This window comes from Poecilia latipinna, unplaced genomic scaffold, assembly GCF_001443285.1.
Source record: "Poecilia latipinna isolate Pla-1442-1.1 unplaced genomic scaffold, P_latipinna-1.0 Scaffold363, whole genome shotgun sequence".
Lineage (NCBI taxonomy): Eukaryota > Metazoa > Chordata > Actinopteri > Cyprinodontiformes > Poeciliidae > Poecilia > Poecilia latipinna.
The window spans coordinates 206,408-229,064 of record NW_015112979.1 but is presented as its reverse complement, the minus strand read 5'-3'; the positions used below and the strand labels follow the sequence as shown (position 1 = coordinate 229,064).

The 22,657-nt window shown below is 37.1% G+C and overlaps 1 protein-coding gene and 1 long non-coding RNA gene across 8 annotated transcripts in view; one reads left to right on the top strand and one right to left on the bottom strand.

The window, feature by feature from the left end:
- The window catches only part of anks1b (ankyrin repeat and sterile alpha motif domain containing 1B), a 206,927-nt gene that overhangs the window by 137,884 nt on the left and 46,386 nt on the right, over positions 1-22,657 (bottom strand). For 6 of the 7 annotated variants that reach the window (XM_015036284.1, XM_015036282.1, XM_015036283.1 and 3 more), the window contains exons 2-4: positions 10,563-10,643; positions 9,044-9,200; positions 1,250-1,402 (exon numbers count right to left, since the gene is read on the bottom strand). In XM_015036284.1, the coding sequence (XP_014891770.1) occupies positions 1,250-1,402; positions 9,044-9,200; positions 10,563-10,643 (391 nt within the window). Of the gene's footprint in view, positions 1-1,249; positions 1,403-9,043; positions 9,201-10,562; positions 10,644-11,464; positions 11,497-22,657 lie in introns of those variants that run through there. The other variant, XM_015036285.1, reaches the window with a different exon arrangement.
- Positions 22,222-22,657, top strand: part of LOC106949794 (uncharacterized) — a 19,597-nt gene continuing 19,161 nt past the window's right edge. The window contains exon 1 of the long non-coding RNA XR_001425457.1: positions 22,222-22,232. This is a non-coding gene — a long non-coding RNA (uncharacterized LOC106949794). The remainder of the gene's footprint in view (positions 22,233-22,657) is intronic.

The following is a 22,657-nucleotide window of genomic DNA, read 5'->3' as shown; positions in this document are numbered from 1 at the left end:
TATGTCTCAAACTTTCCTCCGGTGTAAGTTACATTTTTCTTCGGCAGTAAACTTCCACCACAGGGAGCTTTCTTCGTTATAATGCAGAAAGAGACTGTTGCTTTCATAAATTATTCATCTGCAGGCAGATAAACCTGTGTGGCTTGACTGCAATTACAGCTGCCTGAATGTGTGACTGCGTCAGAACATCAGCAGACATTTGTAGCAGAAATCTGTGTGTGGTTTGTCACATTTTTCACAAAATTGAACTAATACTAAATGTCCATGGTGTAAACCAGCAGCAGATTGACATATTTTTAGTTAAACCCACATTTCTGTATAAAAAACAGTTTTTTTTATTAGTAGTCTGATGTGAAATTCTAATTAATTAAAGTAATTAAAGGCTTGTTCATCGGCTACAATTAGAAAATTATCATAATCAACTGAACTAAAGGCTTGAAAATTTAATTTGTGTAATTTATCTGCATTATGTCTTTCACTTAGTAAACTGAGTTACTGAAATAAATGAATATGATTGTGAAACCATGCGTTTCACAGTTAGGAATCTGATCAATTTGATGCCTTTAAGGACCAATAAATTAAGCTACATTCCATCTGTATCATGAGGACAAAAAGAAGCTTTTAAGGGACAGTACTAACATTTTAAAGACATTTAAAGAAATATTTCTCCAGTTGGAAAAGCTTTCAAATGGAGTTGCTTGCTGAAGAAGTAAACCAGCGATAAGCATATTTGCTTTCTATTTTGAATCGACTTGTTATTCAAACTCTATATGATCCCATTTAATTGCATGAGAGAAAAAAATGAAACGTAATTGTAGCTCCTTGTTTTGAACGGCATCAATTTTAACTCCTGGTGTTTCAGCTGCTCTCTCTTTAGTTTGTCTCAATGTGGAACAGAGTCTGAGCACAAAGCAGGTCACATGACAGAGATCTGCAATACAGTGACTCAATAAATCAACAAAATAATGTGGACACTGTAATTCTGCTGAGAGCAGCAGCTAGCTACGCTAATATCAAATATCTAAACATCTGAAGCATGCTTTACTTCATTTGTATTCGGCCATCTTTACATTGATACCAGAAATAATACATAAAAACCCAGCAGGAGACATATGAAACATGCTACTTTTTTGGACAAATGCAAACAACAACTCATGATAAACTGTCGCTGCACGTCGCCTGAATGTGTTTATATCGTTTTGTAGGCAGTATTCTTTTAATACAACACATAAATTTCATTCTCAGTGACCTGCAGGCGTCCATAAAGTGCAGCCAGGTCCAGAGGAGTTTCCTGCCGGTTGTTTCTCATCGTCGGGTCGGTCAGCTCCTGAAGAAGAACCGAAACCACGTCGGTGTGTCCGTACTGGGCCGCGCAGTGGAGTGGCGTCTCCCTCTCATGGTTCTGCAGAACAGAAGGAAAACGTTGGACGATCGGCTTAGATGGTTGCAGGAATTCTGGGAGCGATGGTGGGTGAGAGGAGAGACGTAGAAGTTGTGGAGCCGATTCAGGGGTGAAGAAGAAAAGGTCAGAGTGTGAGACGGACAGTTGGAGGATTAATGGAGCAGGAGACAAGGTTGGCAAGAAAAGGTGGAGATGGTTTGAGAAGAGCAGCACAGAATACAGATCATTTTTAAAACGGAGAACAAATACAGGGTTAAAAATGGAGGTCCATTTAACCACAGGGATTTCAAACTCATTTAGGAACACCTGACTGGACATTTTTGAACAATGTTGGATTATTTGGAGGCTCCTAAATGAAAACATGTACCTCTCTTCAGGACAAAGGGCTGTCTTCAGACAATTATTTTGGTTCTAAAGCATCTCAAACATTTACCACTGGACAGCTTTATTCAAAATAATACGACCTCCAACACAAGAAGTACAACTTTTATAAACTGAAATCAGCAACTTATTACAGCTTAATATTCACGAATGAATCTTCTCCTTTTTATTTCTCTAGCTAAATATTTTAAGAAGAGTCTGTCTGGGGATTTTAAAGGTCATGGACTGTCTGAGAACGTCTGACCACGTCCTCAGTCTCCGAAGAGCCTCCATCAGCAGCGCTGTTGGTATTCCCTGAGGTCCCGCCGAAATAAATAATAATAAAAAAAAGAAGCAAATCCAGCACTGCGTTTCCAAATCCAAACCGATGAACCACATACCGTAAAAATTAAAATGTGCTGTATAAATAATATTACCTTGCCTTTACCTTATCTTATTGTAAATTTGGATCAAACAAAATATATTGTTGATGGATTAATTAAGTATAATACAGAATGTACTCCTTTTTATTTATTTTTTTAGATTAAATCAAAATAATAATGTGTAACGTTAGCTAGTCTGAAAGGTTGTCCATGACTGTAAATTACTTTTTATTTCCTGTATTCATTCTGATCTAGAATAATATTTTAATTTACATTCTGTACTGTGCAAAGAAAGTAAACGCTGCTTCAAATGGTCATCTGAAAGCCACTATTATCAATAAATATATGCTCTAAAAAGAATTAAAACAATCCAGAAACTAAAAAAAAGACTGACAGGACATCATAAATGTGATCCAGGAACCACTGGCACAAAAACCGAAGCTATTGTTGGTTCTGCCACTGACCCATTTGTCCCTGCAGCCTTAAATGGGCAATAAAACATAACGGTCTGATCCGCTGTGTCTCTCATACGCCGCTGCAGATTGGAAAAAAGGAGGAAAGGAGAGTGACAAAGAGACGAGTTCAGACTCGACGCGACAGGACGGGGAGATGAAGCAGAAGAGGAGTGGGAACGGAGAAATCTCTGTGATCTCAGAGCGGGTTATATATTTCCATTACATGCAGTCTGACAGACTCTCAATATCATCAGCACTTGGTTCATTGTTGCTCACTCTTGCTGCTGAGCGGGAATCCTGTCAACGAGCAGCCAAACAAATAGCTTTGTTTTGTTTTGGTTACGTTTGGCCAGGACAAACAAAACTGGACTAAACAGCCAAGTGGATCAGGAATCCCCAAACCTTTCGACACTCAGGCCAAAGAAAATAAGGCAGAAAAAAGGAAAAACATGACAGTGAACAACAAACTAAGCTCCAATACATTAAACAAGTAGTCATGTTTCTTGTTGCAAACGGATATGCGACTTATCCTAGATCCAAAATGTTAACAGGGTTTTGCAGGTTCCTGAAACGTCTCGTCTGCGATTTATCTAGTCATAGCAATAAAAACAAGATTTATGCCACTTTCATTTAAAAGTATACAGCCACATTTTATAAATTCATTAGCAGCTGGACAAAAGCCTGGTTACTGAATACTATGAGTTGTTGCCAACATTTTTCACTGCAAGATTTTATTTAGTCTGTAAAATTGTCTTAATTAAAAATAAAAAGTCTCCATCTGCTCCAACCATCTACCAGTAATTTGCTGGCAAATAGTAATTTGCCAGCAAATTACTGCTGGCAAATTTGCCAGCAAGAGGCTGGCAAATTCTATCATTCTTGAATTATGGTAGTGGGCCACTCAAAATCACTCCAGGGGCCACAAATGGCCCCCGGGCCACACTTTGGACACCCCAGAAGTAGATCCTATTTAGTTATAAATGGACAGGCAGAAGAAAAGACAAACAGATTTAAAACTTCTGCAAACTTTTAAAAAATATGTTGGAACTTTGACTGGACCAGAAGAGATAAATAACTTCCTGTCTTCTCTTTATTATGCTCCACAAAATAAAATAAAAAAATCTGTGCTGCAGCAGCTACATTTGTACCCAGAGCAGGAGGAGCTGAATTTTCTGCAGCAAGGCCTGATGGATTGATGCGCAGGATGAGCTCCGGCTCAATCGCTTCATCCCATAATCCTGGCAGCTCAGAGAAACGAGTTGTAGAATAAGAGGATGAGAGAAATGAGGATAATTACTTCAATCTCTATTCCCTTTTAGCGCATCTTTAGATTAAAATGGCAAAATATGAGGAAAAGAAGCTGGAAATCTGCTATGATTAACAGGCTGAAGTTCATAAGGGTGTCGAAACAAAAAATAATTACCAATCACAACACAGCGCCTGTAATGATGAATTATTCTAGTAATAAAAGCACTTTCTTTACACTAAAGTATTTTTATTATCCACAAAACCTCTGTTTGCCTTTTTTTCTAAGGCAAAGGAGAACAAAAAAAACAAAAAGCAAGCAAAGTTATTAAGTTGTAAAGTAAAGAAAACACACTTTACTTGTATGTTTATGAACTTTAAACAATTTGTTTTTAAGCCTTCATCAATGTTTCAGCAGTTTTGTGGTTTTCTGGACATTTACTCCTAATTGGAAGCTACATCAACAGCTCTTTAATATATTTTGGTGCTAATCCATAAACTAAAAGTATTCTAAAGTATTTTCTGATGAATGGATAAGTTCCAATAGTTCTTTTTGGGACATTAGTCCATCAAACCTGAATGTCCTTCAGGTGATAGAAGCCTGACTTTGTAATTGTCTTTATGTGTTTGTGAAAGTTCAGGTCGGAGTTGATCACTACAGTACATCAGATTTCTGACCTTCTAGCTGTAAAAACTAAAGACGAGTGCTGACTCTTGACAATTTAGCTCCAGTTTTGTTTTAAAAAGAGATCCGTAAATCAAAATTAACTAAACTAAATGAAAGATAAAGTATTTCAAAGATTTTGCTGTTCCTAAATGTTTCTGATCAAACAAACTGTAATTTCAGACTTAAATCCAAGATAATCCAAAGAAAAAACTGAGAAATGAAGAGCCTGGACTCTACTGGATGTAGAGAGATTATGCAAAAATTGACATCAAACTGCTTTCAAGAAATGTTCTTTTCATAAACCTGCAACTATTTATAATTTCTATGGGAAAGGTTTCTTAAAAATGACCCGATCTGGTTAGACAACAACTGAGACACCAGAGGAATTATGTAAAAATCTTCAGTTGTTTTCTGCCTGATGAACACTTTCTTTTAACACTGGCCTTCCTTCAGAGTTAAACACAGCTCTGGTTTTAATTACGCAACTGCAAAAGTAAATCCAACCACTTTATTTTTTTTTATTAGTGTTCCTACATAACACCTCAATTAAACGCCCTCACACACACAATCTGCTCGCATCTTGCAATAATCACTTAGGGTGGTAATTTGTTTGGGATCACACGGCGATGAGCCGGCCCTCGTTAGCTGAACTTTAATAAGACCGAGGCGGGCTGGAAACCATACGACTGACGCCTCTTTTTCCTTAAACAGATTACTCAGAAGAAAGTGTCCAACGGCTCGGTGTGACTGTGTGTCTTGGCAGCCGTCGACATGGCGGAGGCCTTTCCCAGAGCGGTTTCTCCCAGCAGTAGCATGTGTTCTCAGAGAGTTCACATGTTGATGAAACATATGGTTTCATTTTTGCTGTGTCGTAGCAACATGGAGCGTCGAGTTACCAGGAATGTAAGGTGACTGCATAGGGGGTATTTGCACAGAAATAAATTTGGGGGAAAGCTATGAAAGGCAAACGACCTCATGAGTCTGTAACCTTCGGCTTGGTTCACATGGTTCCCAGTAGGCCTCACTGGTGAAAGGCGCGCTGCTCTTTAGCAGGCTGTCTTCTTTAGGAGAGTGAAGAAAGGAGCAGGAAAGCAAAACAAAGTAACTTTATTCTTCTGCTGACGGAAAACATAACAGTGCTGGAATATATCTGCTGTAAAAGCTGCATTTTATTTCTGTCTGCAGTTCATTCAGGCAGTTATACACAAAGAGAGAGCAAGATGTTCAGCAGATAACAGGAAGGTAAAACAAATCCTCTTGCTCTTTAAAGGTATCATCCTTTGGAAATCTCACAGTAAAGGTAATAATCTATACATTTGGGAAATAAACAAACATTACTGCTTTAGTTATTCTACAATTGCTAATCATGCTAAAGGCTAACGCAAGGACACTTCTCTGGTCTCTATATCTGCTCACAGCAGGAAAGTTAGCAAAATAGATAAATTTGAAAAAAATAAAAAAAACATTTATTTATTTAAAGCATTAATAATTCAACAATATGAATGAAATGGAAGGATGACGGATTCCCACACCAACTTTAAGTAATTTCCTTTAACACAGACGTGACTTCACTCCAAAACTAATTAGAAAAAGAACATAGAAATCAACATATCGAAGTCCGGGCTTGGGTAAGCCAGCTGCTTTAGAGTCAATCAGAGAAAGAAATCACAACAAGTAAGTTGTCAGCCTTCAAAACATTCACTTGGCCTCCAGAAGCCGAGTGCACGCCTTCGGTAAACAAGCAATCCTTCACTATCAATCACTGTCTCTCCTGCACATACATTCACTCAGACTATAGTAATCACATTCTCCATCCAGGCAGCCAGACCTCTCACACTCGCATGCTCCTGCAATAAACAAAAACAAGCAGTCAGTGGAAACTACTGGGACCAATTAGGCAACAAGCAGTGAGCTGGAACTGGTCTACCTCATAACATCCACCAACTTCCTATAATCACCTATTGATTGCAGAGAGGGATTAACCTACTTACACACCATTTTTCATTTACTTCCAAGTAATTCTCTTTATTGATGCCATTCATCTCTCCACAAACCCCAGTAAGGACGAATAAAACAACACCTCAAATCAGATTTAAAACTAGCTTTGCTGACACAACTATAGTTGGTAGAACCGGGAGACGTTCTGCAACTTTCAGTTCTCAAGCTGTGAATGAAAATGAGTTTCATTCTGACTAAAGGCAACAGATGGCAGATGGAGAGAAAATACTAGACTTAGGCTTGCAAACGAACACAAACAGCCAATCAATTTAACTCCCACCTGAATACAACTACTTCACGCCAATAGCCGCAACAGCAAGGTTTCTCTACACAAACACTTCAGTTTTAAGAGAAAAATAAACAATCTGCAATATTATTTTGGGTGCAATGTCTTTTCAAATGTTATCTTTGGACAAACTGAAGTGAAAGTTTTGGAATCTACCAGGAGGAGATTCTCCTTTTTGGGCTTTTTTTTTTTGCAAATATTATAAGTTTTGCTGGCTCTCTTTCCAGGATGAAATCATCGAATCATTGAAGGAAAAAAAAAGATGGATGGAAGGAAAGACAGACCTAAATCCACAAAATGTTTCCATCACTAATGTGAGCAAAACTTTGTCAATATTCACCAACAACTGTGGTGTCCCTATTACATAAGAAAAATAATTAAAATCACACATGAAAAAGTTTGTTCATCTGATTACGAAACATGCCACACCGTCAATCTCCTGCTACTTCCTGTCGTCTTCTTCGTCCTTCCCAGCAGTAGTAACATCCGATTGTCAATGACAACTCGTGTGATGCAAAAAAGAAAAGTGTTTCCATTTCAGAAAGTTTGATACAACTGAAAAATCTAGCTCACAAAATGCGAGTTAGGTTGATTTATTTTCAGAATTCCAATTTGCACAATTATATGGTCTTATTAAAGGGAAAAACATATAAAAATATGAGTTTTCTGCTTCCGGATCTGAAAAATTTTAATCTCAAAATACAGACGCTGATTCACCAACAAACCTAAAAATTACACTTTGACTAGAACATCTACTCCAAACAAGCAGACGCCAAAGGACGAACGCATTGAAGGTCGTAATGTCTGAACCATATCTTTTGCATCAGCAGCTTTTACTCGGTCGTACACAGACGCTCTCTCAGTCACTGAGTGGGTAAATAAAAACAGGAAATTACCCATGTTCACTTGCTGACAAATCTCTTAATTTCAGGGGCAAGGTGCATCATTTCTCACTGCAAACAATTAAAGCAACAGCTCCCAGAGGAGAAGCATTTGGCTAATGGTGACAGAGGAAAACGGGGTTATTAGTTAGGCTAAATAACCCTCCCAATAACCTACAGGGTCCATTACTGCTTTATGCTGGCATCACACACACACACATCCATTTAGCGTTTCCACAGCGGTTCTGATTCACTGCCACTTCCTGCGCCAGTGATCCGTGCCGCCGTCAATATGCTGCGAGCGAAGACAGACAGGAAGAGCGTGAGGGAGGAGAAGAAGGTCGTTTTCGCAGATAAGGAATGACAGCGGCGGCAGGCCGAACGCTCCCAGCAGCCTGTCAGAAACGGGAAGGGATCGGCTCGCTCCGACAGAGGCCACCATAACAGAACCTGCAGCGGCGTCGGATCGCGTGATCTCAGAAATACAGCGGCGGAGGAGAAGACGACGCTTTTACCTCGAGCAAGGGCAGAGATAAAACGCAAACACGCAGCCATTGTTCCAAGACGAGGAACTGAATGTTTAAGACAAAAATTATAAAATATTCACCATCCAAACTATTAGACATAAAACGGGAATAATCAGAAATAGAGGAGGGGGATATTGCCAAAAAAAAAAAAGATCACGTTATGTTTATTTAATACCCTGATATGAATATCAGACAATATTCCACTTGCTCTGCTTTGATTTTTTTATTTATTTGGCCAAACAAATATGTAACTTATTTTTATTTTATAAGACAGTCCCCAGAATAAAAAATATATTTATATATAGATATACACAAAAATCACAAAATACGTTTAGTGTGTCAAACAAATTATGAAATAAATAAATACAAGCGTAAACTACTTTTGGCAAATAAGAAACAGTCGGAAATCAAACCTATAAAAAAACAACTTAAATACACAAAAGTGTTTCCTGCTCATGTTTTTTCCAAAAACTCAAATGTTATGTGCAAAACTAAGAATTTTATTTTAATATTAAAGCAAGTCTTCCTTTAAAAATGTTGAACAGCCAACGGCAAAATATGTTACATTAAAAATCTGCATTTTTTCCATTTCGTCTATCTTTCTCAGACATTCCCATTGAATTAATTAATGATTGTCAGTGTTTTGGCCTTTAGCTTTATGTTAAATAACATAAAAAAAAAAAAAAATCCATCGACATCACTGTAAGCGAGACAGTATGGCATGCTAATAATCTGGATTCCTGAATATCAACTTCAAAAGTCAGCAGTGCGACACAGAGGTAGAAGGCACGGGTTTATTCCAGATTACCTGAGGATAACGATGGGATTACTGGGATTACCTGCTGGTTGACCCGGCCGTGTGACGGGCCGTGGTGGATGAGGATGCGGACGATGTCCACGTCGCCCCGCCAGGCGGCGAGGTGCAGCGGGAAGCAGCCTTTACTGTCAGCCAGGTTTGGCGACGCCTCGGACTGCAGCAGCTTCAGCACCACCTCCCTAAAAGAACAGAAACATTAATTAGTACCAGAATATACGCCTCAGAAAGCATATGTCTCAAATTTCCTCTCTAATTCTGGATATAAACAATAATATCCATACAGTAGTGTACGTGAAGCGAAGAAATACTTGGTTCATCTTTAAGTTAAGATGAGGATACTGCTTTATGCAAAAATAATCCCACTTCCTGGCATGAATTTGATCTGGTTATTCTGTCTAAAATGTGTTTTATTTTGACAGAATTCAGGCTGCATTTGTCCCCTCCATCCGAAGAGGAAATGGGAAATTACGTGAAGCTTGATTAGCATTGAAAATGTCAGAAGGGAGACAAAAGGGCAAAACGTCTCCCAGGAGCTCAGCATTTTAATGAACTGCTCGCCTCATTTTAATGTCGTTATATTCCCAGATTATTCCATCTGATTGTGGTGACAGGTGGGAGCTGAATTACACGAGGAGAATGTTTGCTTTCAACCTGGAAGATTCAATAAAATCTTTTGAAAAAACGTATTAACGACCAGCCTGAGAACAGCTCCGTGTATTTTCTTTTTTTACCTCCCAACTAAATGTTGAGATCTCTGAGGCTTTTTACTGGCAGTCTAAGTTTTAGTAAGGCTGCATTTTCATTTCTTTCCTTCCCCCAGCTGATCTAAGGGAAGAAATCCACATAATTGCGCCCAAACATTAATCCCTCAGATCCACCGAGCGGAACTAATGGAAAGATAATCCCAACTGTGTTTTCTGAGAAGTCCCAACTAAAGAAGCACAGAAGTGATGCTGACATAAAGAAACAGGAAACACAGGTAAACTTTAAACCAGATGCACATCCTGTATTGCTTCTCGAGATCAGTTTAGATCACAGGTGTCAAACTCGAGGCTTGGGGGCCAATTCTGGCCCGCCGTAGGTTCTTATGTGGCCCTCCAAATTACATCAACGAGTCCTTTCAATTTTTAACAAATCTGCAAAATCAACAGATCCCCACAGTTTATTTTATTGTATTGAAAAAATTTCTCAAAATTGGTCAAAAACATTGGTTTTAAGTGACTGCTGCCTCAGTAAGTTGTCAAATTATAGTCTGTGATTGAAATGGCGAATTGTAAAAAGTCACATTTAACATCATACATTAGCACAAAAAAAGTCCTTAAAATAATCATAAATTAGGACCACAAAATCTATGATTTTGGTTACAAAACACCCCCACAAAAACAATCAAAATCCTGCAGGGACAGCTATTTATTAATATTTTAACAGTTTAATTGGTTTTATCGATGCATTCTGGAACAACTGGCCCTTTAAGAGCGTTCATGATCTTGATGTGGGCCAAGAAAACGAGTGTGAAGGAAGCAGAGGGAGCGTTTTCCTACCTGTGTCCGTTGAGCGAAGCGTGATGTAAAGGTGTGTATCCTGAGCTGTCTGTGCAGTTCACGTTCACGCCCTTCCACATGCTGCAGCACAAAAACACACATCACAATTAATAATGAGCCAAAGTGACTTCTGGAGTCCAAATAAACAACAGGCAGATAGTTTCTGATCATCTGCTGTGAAATAATCGCTAACTACATCAGCTAACTAAATCATCACGACTCACTTTTGATGTAACCATTAAACATTTTTTCATCTTTCTAAAGGTCTCAGTTAATTTTTAAAAATAAAATACTGAAGTTCGCCATGAATTTAAAGAAGACTGTTCTATGATGTAGATAGGGGAAAAGAATAATCTGGAAGAAATGAGGGAAGAAGGATGAGAAAGGACAAAGATGGGATACGAGGAGAGAAAGACAAAAAAAAAGTAAAGAGGAAGGATGCAAGAAAGAGAGAAAACAAAAAAATAAATAAAAGAAGGAAATGAATAAGAGAGGAAGGAGTGAAACAAAATGACACTGGGAAAGATTTGGAAATACAAATATTTACCCATCTCTGGAAAACAGTGAAATCATATTCCACACTTCTCCATACTTTTTAAAAACCAAGTTAGAAACTCTTTCAATATAATAAAGGAGCAACAAAAACCTAAATACTGGAAAACTGTAAACTGTTGACATGTTTCTAAATATATTAAATGAAGCAAAAAGTGTGCTTAAACACTTTTTAGGTTATGTATTGCATCATTTTTATTCCTTTCTGTTCAAGAACTTGATTGCATTCCTACAACTGTTGTAATTTCAGGGCAATAGAACAAGAATTTGACTTCTTTAACATGCAGGTAAAACCCTCAACAAGCAGAATCTCATCAGAACCACGGCCTGAATTTCCCCCATAAACACACAGACATACTTGTATCATGATAAACGGGTGAAGGAGGGATGCCGTCAGAGCATGGAGGATAATTACAAATGAGAAGCAGCTGAGAAACAATCAGAGCACAGGTGTGAAACAGGAAGTCAAGCTACAGACCAGAAGAGCAGGAGAATCCTGATTTCAAAATAAAACACTTTCTTTTCAACATCATGTTCTCCAACAAAACTTTCTAAACTCCAGCCTGAGCAACTTCTGGGCTCAAAAACTGCATCGGATCACTTCTAATAGTAGCTGCATGATGAAGAAAATATCACAGAAAACACAGAAAGCTTCAGAGACAGAAAGCAAACATCCGAAATTATTCACATCCAGATGAGGACCAAATACTAAAGCTATATTTTTACATGAAAAATACAATAAAACACAAAAATCCATCCATAAATTATGCATTTAAATAAAATGTAATGCTTAATTTATTACATTCATAATAAAAATGTAAAAATGGATTTTATTTGCATTTTTTATATGAATAAAAGTATACATTATTGTTTACCTATTTGTTTAATGTAATAATTTCAGTGATGCAACCACTGGGCGGGGCTAACGCTGCTACAAACCGTCTGATTGGTCTGCAGGTGAGTTGATGTGCAAGTTAACCAATGAACATGTTAGAGTTATATTTCCGTAAATAATATCGTTTATTTTTTAATTTAGCACAGAAAATATGAAATATTTAAATCCACAGAAAAATAGTTGTTTTTTTTCTTCATTTTTTCCTCTTAAACTTTTAATTACACGTCCATTTATTGCATAATTGAAACCTCAAGTTAGATAAATTTATTACTACTTTTTAGATACTTGGATATTAACATATTACTCTAAACTTAAATCTTCCACGGTGTATGAATTATTTTGAAAACAACTGATGTTAAAGAACTTCTGTTTCTTTGATTACTACCAGAATAAATGTTTGTAAAAAAAAAAAAAAGTTCTGTTTTCTGTCATTTTAATTAAACAATTTAATTCAAAAATACTTCAGAGGAAACTTAAATGTTATAACTCAGAGTTGTTGTAGACGCTGATCGCTGTGGGAAAGAAGGATCTCCTGTAGCAGTCAGTGTTACAGTGATGTGAAGAAGCCTGTGATTGAACATCTTAACATTTGGTTGGTTTTAAGGCAGTGGAAAAATGAAAATCTCATTTGAAGCAGGTCATTTACAAAAAAAATAAAAGAAACCCGTTTCTATTTTTATTGCTTGTTTTTCTCTCTTTCATTAGACTTTCATTTTTACTCTGTGCTACTGTGATAGAAATAAAACACCGGTTGTTTTAGCTTAGACTAAAACACACAAAAAATGAGTTACATTAAATTTTCATTAATAGCAAATGCCAATTTGGATTAATATTAACAGAAAATAAAGCAGTAACCATGTGTTTCCTTTATACAGCACAGAGAGAGACGTATAACAGAGTTCGATTCAGATCTTTGACGGGTGTGCGTGCGTATTGATCAATGCTGCTGTGCTGAAGCCTTTCAGCTCTGACCTACAGTACAGCGCACAGGAGAAAGAATATTCAGACTCCAGAGGAGAAGGTAGAGAAACAACACAGAGGAGATAAAACTCATTCATAAAAAGATATTTAAAAAAAACACATTCTGCCATTTTTATGAACATAACTGTATTAGTTTTTGTGAAATCTGACTGGCTGAACAAGTTTGAACTTGTCTGCAGAGAAAAGGCCAGAATTCACTGAGGAGTTTTGTTGACAAAATGTTCCATAAAGTGGAAACTAAACATAAAATCTAGCAAAAAAAAAAAAAAAGTTTCATTTCCAATACACCTGAAATAAGACAAAATTAACTTAAAGTAACTTTTTGCACCAAAAAATAGGAGCTCATTTTAAGTGACTAATTTCTTTAATATTGATTTTTTTTTTTTATAATACTACTTATACTTATTCCTTTACACAACATTTTTCCATGTTGTGAGTGAAAAATGTGTCAATAGAACTAGAGATAATTGACTTAAAACAAGCTTCTATAGGTTGGTGAAATGTTATTTGGAATAAGACAAAATTAACTTACAAGTATACCTAGATATTTGTATTAGAAAGTAGTTAAACAATTATAAGATTTTGTGTTTTTGCAGTGCATCTTACAATTTATTTTTATTGGTAAAGAAAATGATGTGGCTGTTTGTGATGCCCAAAAGAGTCAAAAAGAGAAAAAAAAAAAAAAAAAAAGCGCACGTACACACACACACAGCAATTCAATACATTAGAGACATGCAGATAGTGAATTAAAATATATAGAAACTATTTATTTGAAGGCATCAATCAGCTGGTTTTCACCTTATTGTTCTGGAAAACCTATATCTAGATTTATTAGACGAACGAAAAATGAAAAATCCCACCCTTTTTTTTGATCCATAAACAGATGAACAAACATCATGTCCTTAAAACTTTAGGTTTTGATTCAAATTTGATTTAAAAGAAGACCTGCAGGACATTTCTGTGACTTTATTCTTTAGTGTTTGTTAAATTTAATCATTTATGCAGTATGATTGATATTTTGGAGATTTGTTCCTGTTAAATAGAGGTTTTCTTTTCCATGCATCCATATGATGAATGAGAAAAGTCAGCAAGATAAATTAATCTATAATTTGATTGGTTTTAAATCTGTCTTTATGTTTCATCTATGTAAACTTGATCTGATGCTACATTTTTGTAACTTTGTTCGATATAATTGAACTGAATTGACACACAAATTAAAGAAAATGTTCTCTTGTTCCCATTTTGATGACAGGCGAATAGAAATGGATGTTCATGTTACTTTATCCACTTCCTGGGGAAGTAGAAAGACATGAAAGACCTGAACTACTAACTGAATGTTTCTGGGAATTGTAATTTTGTTTTTTTAACAATCACTTCTCAAACTTTAATTTATTTAAACCAGATATTACAGATGGTGCTGAAACCTGCAAAAAGATAAACTCCTGTCTACCGGGAGGGAAAAAAAATAAATCCAAAGCATGCATACGGTCCCCGTTAGAAAATAAAACACCACATTCAGTGGATTACAACTTGATGAGTCACTTCCTGCTGAATCCGTCTCTCTTATCTGCTCCTCCACCTCCCGGTCGCCTCTGCACCGTTTCCAGTGGAACCGCGGATCCGTCCAGCCGAGTTCCAACAGAATTAGGAGATTAATCTGAGTTAAGGCGATAGGGAGGGAGTAGCTGCTGCGTTTGTCAAACACGCAGACGTAATCTTTCCTAATTAACCTCGGAAATGAAACGGAAAGTCCTTACTGTCGACCAAACTTTACATTTCCATAAAAGCTTTAATAGCGATTCTCATCTTTTAACTCCCACCGGAGGTTTTTGACTCCGTCTTCATTGTTTTATCATAATCACTGAGAGGTGAAAAGGTCAAACCCCATGAAAGGCGTCCCAGCAGGCGGAGCAATGCTGCCCTCTGTGTGAACCCTTCTTCAGTTACACTCTGACGGATTGAACTGCTCTACAAACACACAGACAAAAAAATTTAAAATTACCTGCACCTACATGTACAAAACAAAGATGAGATGAGACAGAAGTTAAAATTTCTGAAATTTGACTATATTTCGTCATGTTGCAGTGATTTTTATGAGTATCTGATAAAAAAAAAGTATGAAAAAGGAGATGATTTTCATTATTTTTTCTGAAAAACATGTTTTATTATGATTATTAAAAGTTTTTTTTTTACATTTTATTTATTGTTATATAACTGATTAAGAAGAATTCATAGGGGTAGATTAGAGTTATTTACAATTGTCGTTATTTTAGTTTACCATTTTGTCTGCAATATAATTTATTTGTTTCAACAGTATACTGAACAGGAACATGAATATTATAACATGGCTTTAATTACAAATTTTCAATAACTACTGACTGAATAAGTAGCATATTAAATTAAATTGAGACAAGGAGAAGGATTGTATAAGTGTTCAACTCCTTTTCAAGCAGAAAATAGTGGTAAAAATATGTTGTTCTTGGTTATGTATGCACATGTTTTCCCTGTCCTACTGACATAATTCAATCAAATCAAATATTACATTTTTTTTAATTAAGCTGAATCTGTATTCTAATTTCCAGACTACAAAAGTAGTTAATTTCAGCTGGACTACATATTAATTTGGTTGATCTTATTCATTAGGGATAAAAGCAGCAGCACACTTTACGGATTTGAATTTGTTAATTCAAAATCACAACTATGCCCGAGTTGGTTTGACGCCTCAAATCTCCATAAAATGCGTTGAAGTTTGCAGATGTAACACGACAAGATGTGAAACAGATTAATTGCTTTGAATACGTCAGCAAAGTGCAGCAGCAGTGCGATTTGTCCCAATCTAAAGCAAAGGCAGCAGGAAGGAGCCAAACTTGCTCCTTTCATCTTTAAAAGTGCCATTTTCAAAAAAGCCGATCTTTGACGTCTTTCACGTCGAACACGGTTTCTTATTCTGGATTTAAACTCCTCATTTAGCCTCTGAGAAGGAGCGTTTTTATTTGCAGCTTCTCATTACAGACAGCAAAGCAGGCATCACGCTGCAGAAAAGTTCAAGCTACATCAAAGCAGAGAATTCCCATCAAAGGAGGGAGGAAAAATAAGCGAAACCTTTGTAGTGGAGGCGTCTTTTCAGAAGAGGGGAAGGTAAGTCGAATTAATCCACGAACCTACTGAGGTTCGTGCTTCTGAATAAAACCGAAATCAAAGGCACTTTAGGGGGAGCCGAGGGTTCAACAGCAGCAAAAACTTCATGGTAAATCGTAAAGAGGAACAGATATAAGGCAACGTGCGGCTTGTTATCGGAGAACAAGCCACACAGGAAGTGGACTTGCTTCACATCCTGTTTTGAGAGAGAAGCAGAAGAGATACCTGCCGATTAAAAGCAGCACAGCGAATCCTCTCCGGCTGATATGACCAAACAAGGTGCACAAAAGACGAGATATGTAGTTTACTCTGGATGTTTAAACTCCCAAACTGCCACAGAGTCAGTCCAGCCGTTTTCTCCTGCAGGCGGCCATGCGCAGACCAGGATCGAGTCGGCCTTCTACCACCTGAAGAACATTTCCAGGGTTAGAGGACTAATGTCTCAGCGAGATCTATAGAAACTCATCCATGCATTTATCTTTAGTCGCATTGATTTCTGGAACAGTGTCTAAAAAATAAAAATCAATCCTGATCCAGCTGATCCAGAACACTGCTGCTGGTGTTCTGACTAAAACTAGGATGTTAGAGCACATCACACCAATTCTAAAGTCCGTACACTGGCTAGAATAAACTTTAAAATATTGTTGTTGCTGAACGGTTTAGCACAAAAATACATTGAAGATCTGCTGTTCTTGTATTAACCAAATGGAGAAGCAGCATTCAGCTTCTATGCACCACAAATCTGGAACAAACTACCAGAAAACGGTAAAACAGCTGAAACACTGAGTTTCTTTAAATCTAGACTAAAAACCCAGCTGTTTAGAGCTCCTTTTGAAACATAATCACAAAATATTAATAATCTGATGTGTAATGACAGCAAAATGAAATATTGACTTTTTGGTGTTTTTATGATGTAAAGCACTTTGAAATACCTTGCTGCTGAAAGGTGCTATACAAATAAAATTTGATATTTTCATAGTCTGGATCACTTTAGTCTCTAGCTGCGTTTCCATTGACCATATCGCCGCGCCAATTTTAATTACAGAAATAAATTAGCTCAATGGAAACGCATGAAATATTGCTGAAAATATTTCAAAGTGTTTTACATGAATTAACCAAAGGAAAGATAAAAAGGTTGTGTTGATCACGACTCATGTGACCAACACCCGGACGTTTCTACTGGCAGAAAAGACAAAGATGACGGCAGGAAGTGACAGGAGGTTGATGTTTTATAATGACTTATCACGTAAACAAACTTATCGATGTGATTTTTAATTTTGTTTCTTATTCAATTTTGGCATTAGTGAACATTTTATGCACATTTGTAATGAAAACGCAACTGAGAGGCATCTATAAAGCAGCATGTGAAGAAAACCGGAATCACTCCTTTTCCTAAAAATAAAATGTAAGCAAGTGGACTGAAAGCTGATAAATGTTTGTGGCTTTACAAACACACACAGGAATAGAGCAGAGAAAGACGTACCTCACCCTCAAATACAGCAGAATGAGTTTGTGGCTTTCTGCAAGTTATTATTGTTCCCGTCTTTTTCCCTGTAACACGCACACAGCAAAGGCACAACATCCAAAATAACACTCAGATGATGTCTTGCTTTTTTTTTTTTTTTTATCTTTTTCTTCTGCTCCATGTTGTCAGGCGGGTCCAACTGAAGTCATTTCTTGATTGTGCAGGTCTGGTCATAATTAGGGTTGAGTGCGACGCTCAGAGAGATCCGGTTACTGAGAGTAAATTTATAATTTAAAATGGGAGGCAATTATATTTTCACACACAGCCATGTGTTTTTAAAAATCTTGTCTCTAATACATGAAATAATCATTTGAAAACTGTCTCTTTCTATCCTATAAAAATGTTTTTGATCCAAAAAAATGCAAGAAACATAAGAAATCAATGATTTTTACGGCAGTACAGTGTATTTGTATAATATTCGAAGCTCAGGGTTTTCCCCAGGTGTTGCCGTCAGATTGACACCGATCTTCATTTCAGTCGAATCCCACATCAGGAAGAAAATCCCATTCACACCTCCTCAGAGCTGCAGGCGATCCTGCCCTGTTTCACGCATGGAGGTGTTTCCCCATCGCTCCAATCTGTCACTGTCTGCTGCTCTGCACCAATTATACCGAGTCAGACAAAAACAGTGAAAACTCCGCCTTGGACTATAAAATATCCATTAGGAAAAAGTTTTTCATGAATTTTTACAGACAAAGCAAAAATTCAAATAATGTTTTCTGGTGAATTCCCAAATTTTTAACACCCTTATAATTAGATTTGGTCCATCAACTTTAAGTTTTAAATCAGGTTTAGTTGCAAGAAGTCAATTTCTAACTTTTGCAACAGATTGTCTCCTAAAGCACTTAAGGGAAACAAAAGTGAGAGTTTTAACTTTTATTGATTGTAGACAACAGAGGCGCACCGATCGCAGTTTTCTGGCCGATCGCCGATAACCAATCTTCTAAAAAGCCTATTTAGGTAATTTATGTCAACACACCCCAACAATAAGAAATACAATAGGAATTCTGCTTTTTTAGTTCCTGAAAACACTTGTTTACTGCAGCCCTTGCTATATATTTAGCTGTTTGAAACATGCGTTTCTATTCTGCCTTTAAAATCTGATTTTAACATAATTTTCCTTCCCTTTGATGTCCTGTAAATTACTTTTGGTGCAATATAAATAAACTTGTCTTGTGGTTTAACGGCCTTTTAATGGCATACACTAGAATGCGCTTGACGGTTTTCCCAGCTGTTATAAGTACAGAGTAACGCAGCACTGACAGGTTGCTGTGCATTGCTGAACAGCTGGCAGAAAACAGGCAGAGAAACTCTCTGACCCCTAAACTGGATCCAACAAAAGGACTGAATAATCAATAAATCGATACACTAATCACATCTCTCAGTTAAAGCACATGAGAAGGAAATGGAGTCGTAGTCTGCTGACAATTGAGTCTCAAAACTACTTTTTTTCCCAACAACAAAGTATTATAATGACTTAAATTAAAATCTGATTTGTATTTTTTGTAAATGTATAGATGTTGTAGGAACTAATTTCAGGAGTTTTGATGATTTATCTCTCCATCTTTTGCAATCAAGTCGAATCCCAACTGTTAAACTTGACTAAATTAAAATTTTGACTCTAATTATGGCGCTTAAAAGGCAATTAATGACGATTTTGAACTGGAGTGAGAAAAATTTCTGGAATTAACCATTGCTTAGTAAGATTATAATGAATCAAAGAAACTTTGCAGACTTAAATATCTTTGTTCTGAATTATAACCAAACATGTTTAGATATTAACTTGACATGTACTAAGACTTTTTGCAAATAAAAGAGAAACATAAAGCAGGCAGCAAAATAACATATCAGCTGTGTCAAAAACTGACATATTACTAGATTAAATTATTATTAGAAAATGTTGCAATGTTTTCATCGAAGACAGCTTCACACTGCGTTTCTTCCTTAAATAGAGATGGAAACAACCCTCCTCTGCCCTTGGCAGTCTTCCTGCTCTGCACAAGTTCATTTCCACACACAGGCCACCAACACTGTTTTTCTCCAAGGCATGCAGCAATATTTTATTAATAAAACCCTTTCTGACCTCCACAGTTTGCCCGTAAATTTATAAACTTTTATACAATGGTTGAATTACGATTAGAGAAAAAAAAATGAAAGGCTCTTATGTTGAATGAAGCAGAAATAAAAACAGATTTTTAGTATTTTTTTCCGGCTTTATTATTACAAATTGCTAGCCAGTTAGCTTGTATTTAGTCCTAAGCTCACAGAACAGGTTTATTAAAGTCTAAAATAAATACACTGTCTTCTCAAATAGGGAAAAAAAAAATTAATTTATCCTTTTCTAATGAGGCCTGTTGGGACGTTTATCCCCAGAAAATTCTCTATCTTAATCGATTCTTGCAAATAAACAAAACAATCATATCTGGAAAAAAAACGCTGAACAAAACACTTGCAGTAAATGCGCTGCGTTAGAGGAAACAGAACTGTATGCTCATTGTTTCACTCCTCTCAAATTAATCAAACAGGAGAGGAGTTTGAAAAGAACCACCGCCATTACTGATTTACGCTGCAGCTTTCCTAATCAGCCACAACCTTGAGGAGCTACAAACAATCAGCTTTTAAACTGTGTGTGTGTGTGTGTGTGTGTGTGTGTGTGTGTTCCTCAAGCTATTCTCCTCACAGTAAGTAAGTGACAGAAAGCCTTGGATCTCCACTTAACCGCAGCCGCCACAAATCCATTTGGCCCGATGTCGATTCAGCATGAGGGAGGGAAGGTCGTCTGCTCTGGGATCTATTCGCTGGACTGAACCAATCGATCCATTTATCCTGCAGATCTACTAGGAAGCTCACTGCGAGTTGACAGAAATAATCAGTCTGTGTAGGTAATGAACACATCCACAGGCGAGCGAGGAGGAAAACGCAAGTTTTTGGCATTACGACAAATTTACAGTTTTTGTTGTTTCTCATTAGACACAGCGTTGATTCGATAAATTTAACTTCGTAAAAGTTAATTCAGCTCAATAGCATCACTTTTGTCGGACGATTTCCAATTTTTTAAACAATATTCTCACTCTGTCCAAGTAATTTCTTGCACATATGCTGCAGTGTCACATGAATCCATTTGCTTCTAGATTCCCTTCAATTTTGTCTCAAGCCTTCCTTGATTTGGATTTCCCCGGCCGAATCTTGATTTTAATGAGCGTTCTTACAAATTAAATACAAGAGCGTGTTTTCAAATGCACGTCAACACCAGACTGCTTTCCTGAAATGTAATGTAACCGGGTGACTGAGTTAAATAATTCTCAGTGTAGTTAAAGCCATTTACAGCTCCACGAGGAACACAAATTAGACAAGCAGCTGCAATAGAAACCACGATAAGACGATGACGCCGCAGGGAAAGTCATTTGGGTTGAAACAAATAGCTGCATCAGAAAGCTAAACATTTATTCTCCAGTTTTACTGTGGTGATTAGAGCTCTGTTGGGTGACAAAGCAGATATTCAGGGGAGGCGTTTCTGGCTGCTCTCCGTGTGTGTGTGTGTGTGTGTGTTCACCATCACAGCAGTAGCAGGCAGTTCAGGCTATAAAAGGACTCCTTGAAGACCTGAGTTTACGCAAAAGGCATTTTAATGCTTCTTTCTTTCGCGCACTTCTCCAAATTTCTAAACACAGAGGGAGCAGTCCAGTCCAGAGGTTCAGCGAATTTCACCGGTTTAGTCTTATTTAAATACAGCTTGAAACAAAATTAAAGATAATACTAAAAAACATGATCAGCAGTCTCAGAAAGTAAAGAGGCCAATAATAATAGAACAATAGATGTGCAGCAACATCTTAAACAAAAACTACATCTAGTTTTTATTCTGTATTTTTGCTCAGGATTAAGCTAAACTTTCATTCATCGCATATGCGTTTAACATTAGAAATGTTAAAATCTAAATAATCTTTCTGTCCCTTCATGCAACGCTCGTTATTTAGATCTTGAGGCACTTTGAATGTTTTGCAGCTTGGCTACTGTAAGGAGCATTCAATTCTCGCAGAGAGCTTTTATTTTTAAGTTGAAGATGAAACAAACTTTGCCTGAAGCCCCAGCAGAAACTTTCTCTCCACCCTTGACCCCGACATTACGACAGCTCTTTACTTTATCCTTCTTTACGTCTAACTACACCTTTACGACCTGCTTCTTCGGCTGCTGCTCTCAAACTCACTTTCGTATTTTTATTTTATTTTAATTTAACAGTAATTCTCTCACACACAAACAGCCAAAAAGAGCTCATACAGACAAATTAAGGAGTCCGCTGCCAAGTTGTGTTCACACACAGCTGCATGCAATTACCCACCACAAGAAGGTATTTAAAACATGAGACTCTCAGGCCTGCGTTATTTATCGGATCCATCAAAATGGCTCTTCTATGCATGTCTACAAACCCATCGAGTGGGAGGGAATAAGTGTGTGAATCAATGCCCATGAATCCGACACATTTAAATATTCGTTTCCTTTCTTTTCTATGTCATCTTAAACTTAAAATCCAAGTAGTACTCCCAAAACTGACCCTTTACAAAAATCTCTTTTTTAAAAAAATGTGGTGATATCGCAGAAAGAAAAAAAACTGAGCGTTTGATCTAACAAATGTTTCCACCAATCTAAGTGAAGGAGCTTCCGGTGTGACCAGGTCAATCGAAGCTCAGCCGTCTGACCGCAGCACAGCACACTGCTGTAACTTTACTCATTAATACTTACAGCCTTAAAAGCAAATCACTAAATTCATTATCCATAAAAACCACTCTTTCTGGGCGTTTTGTCAGCATGTAATTAACTGGGACCGCATATAAATCGCTACGAGCCAAACGAAACCAGGCGTATCCAAAGAGAGCAGCTAGCATTGTTAGCCTTGCAGCTTAACGAGCAGCTCTCTGTGCAAAGATCCTCAGCAGTGTGAGATGTGCAACTCTGATGAAGATCCTCAGCAGTGTGAGATGTGCAACTCTGATGACTTAAGTAGCTTTA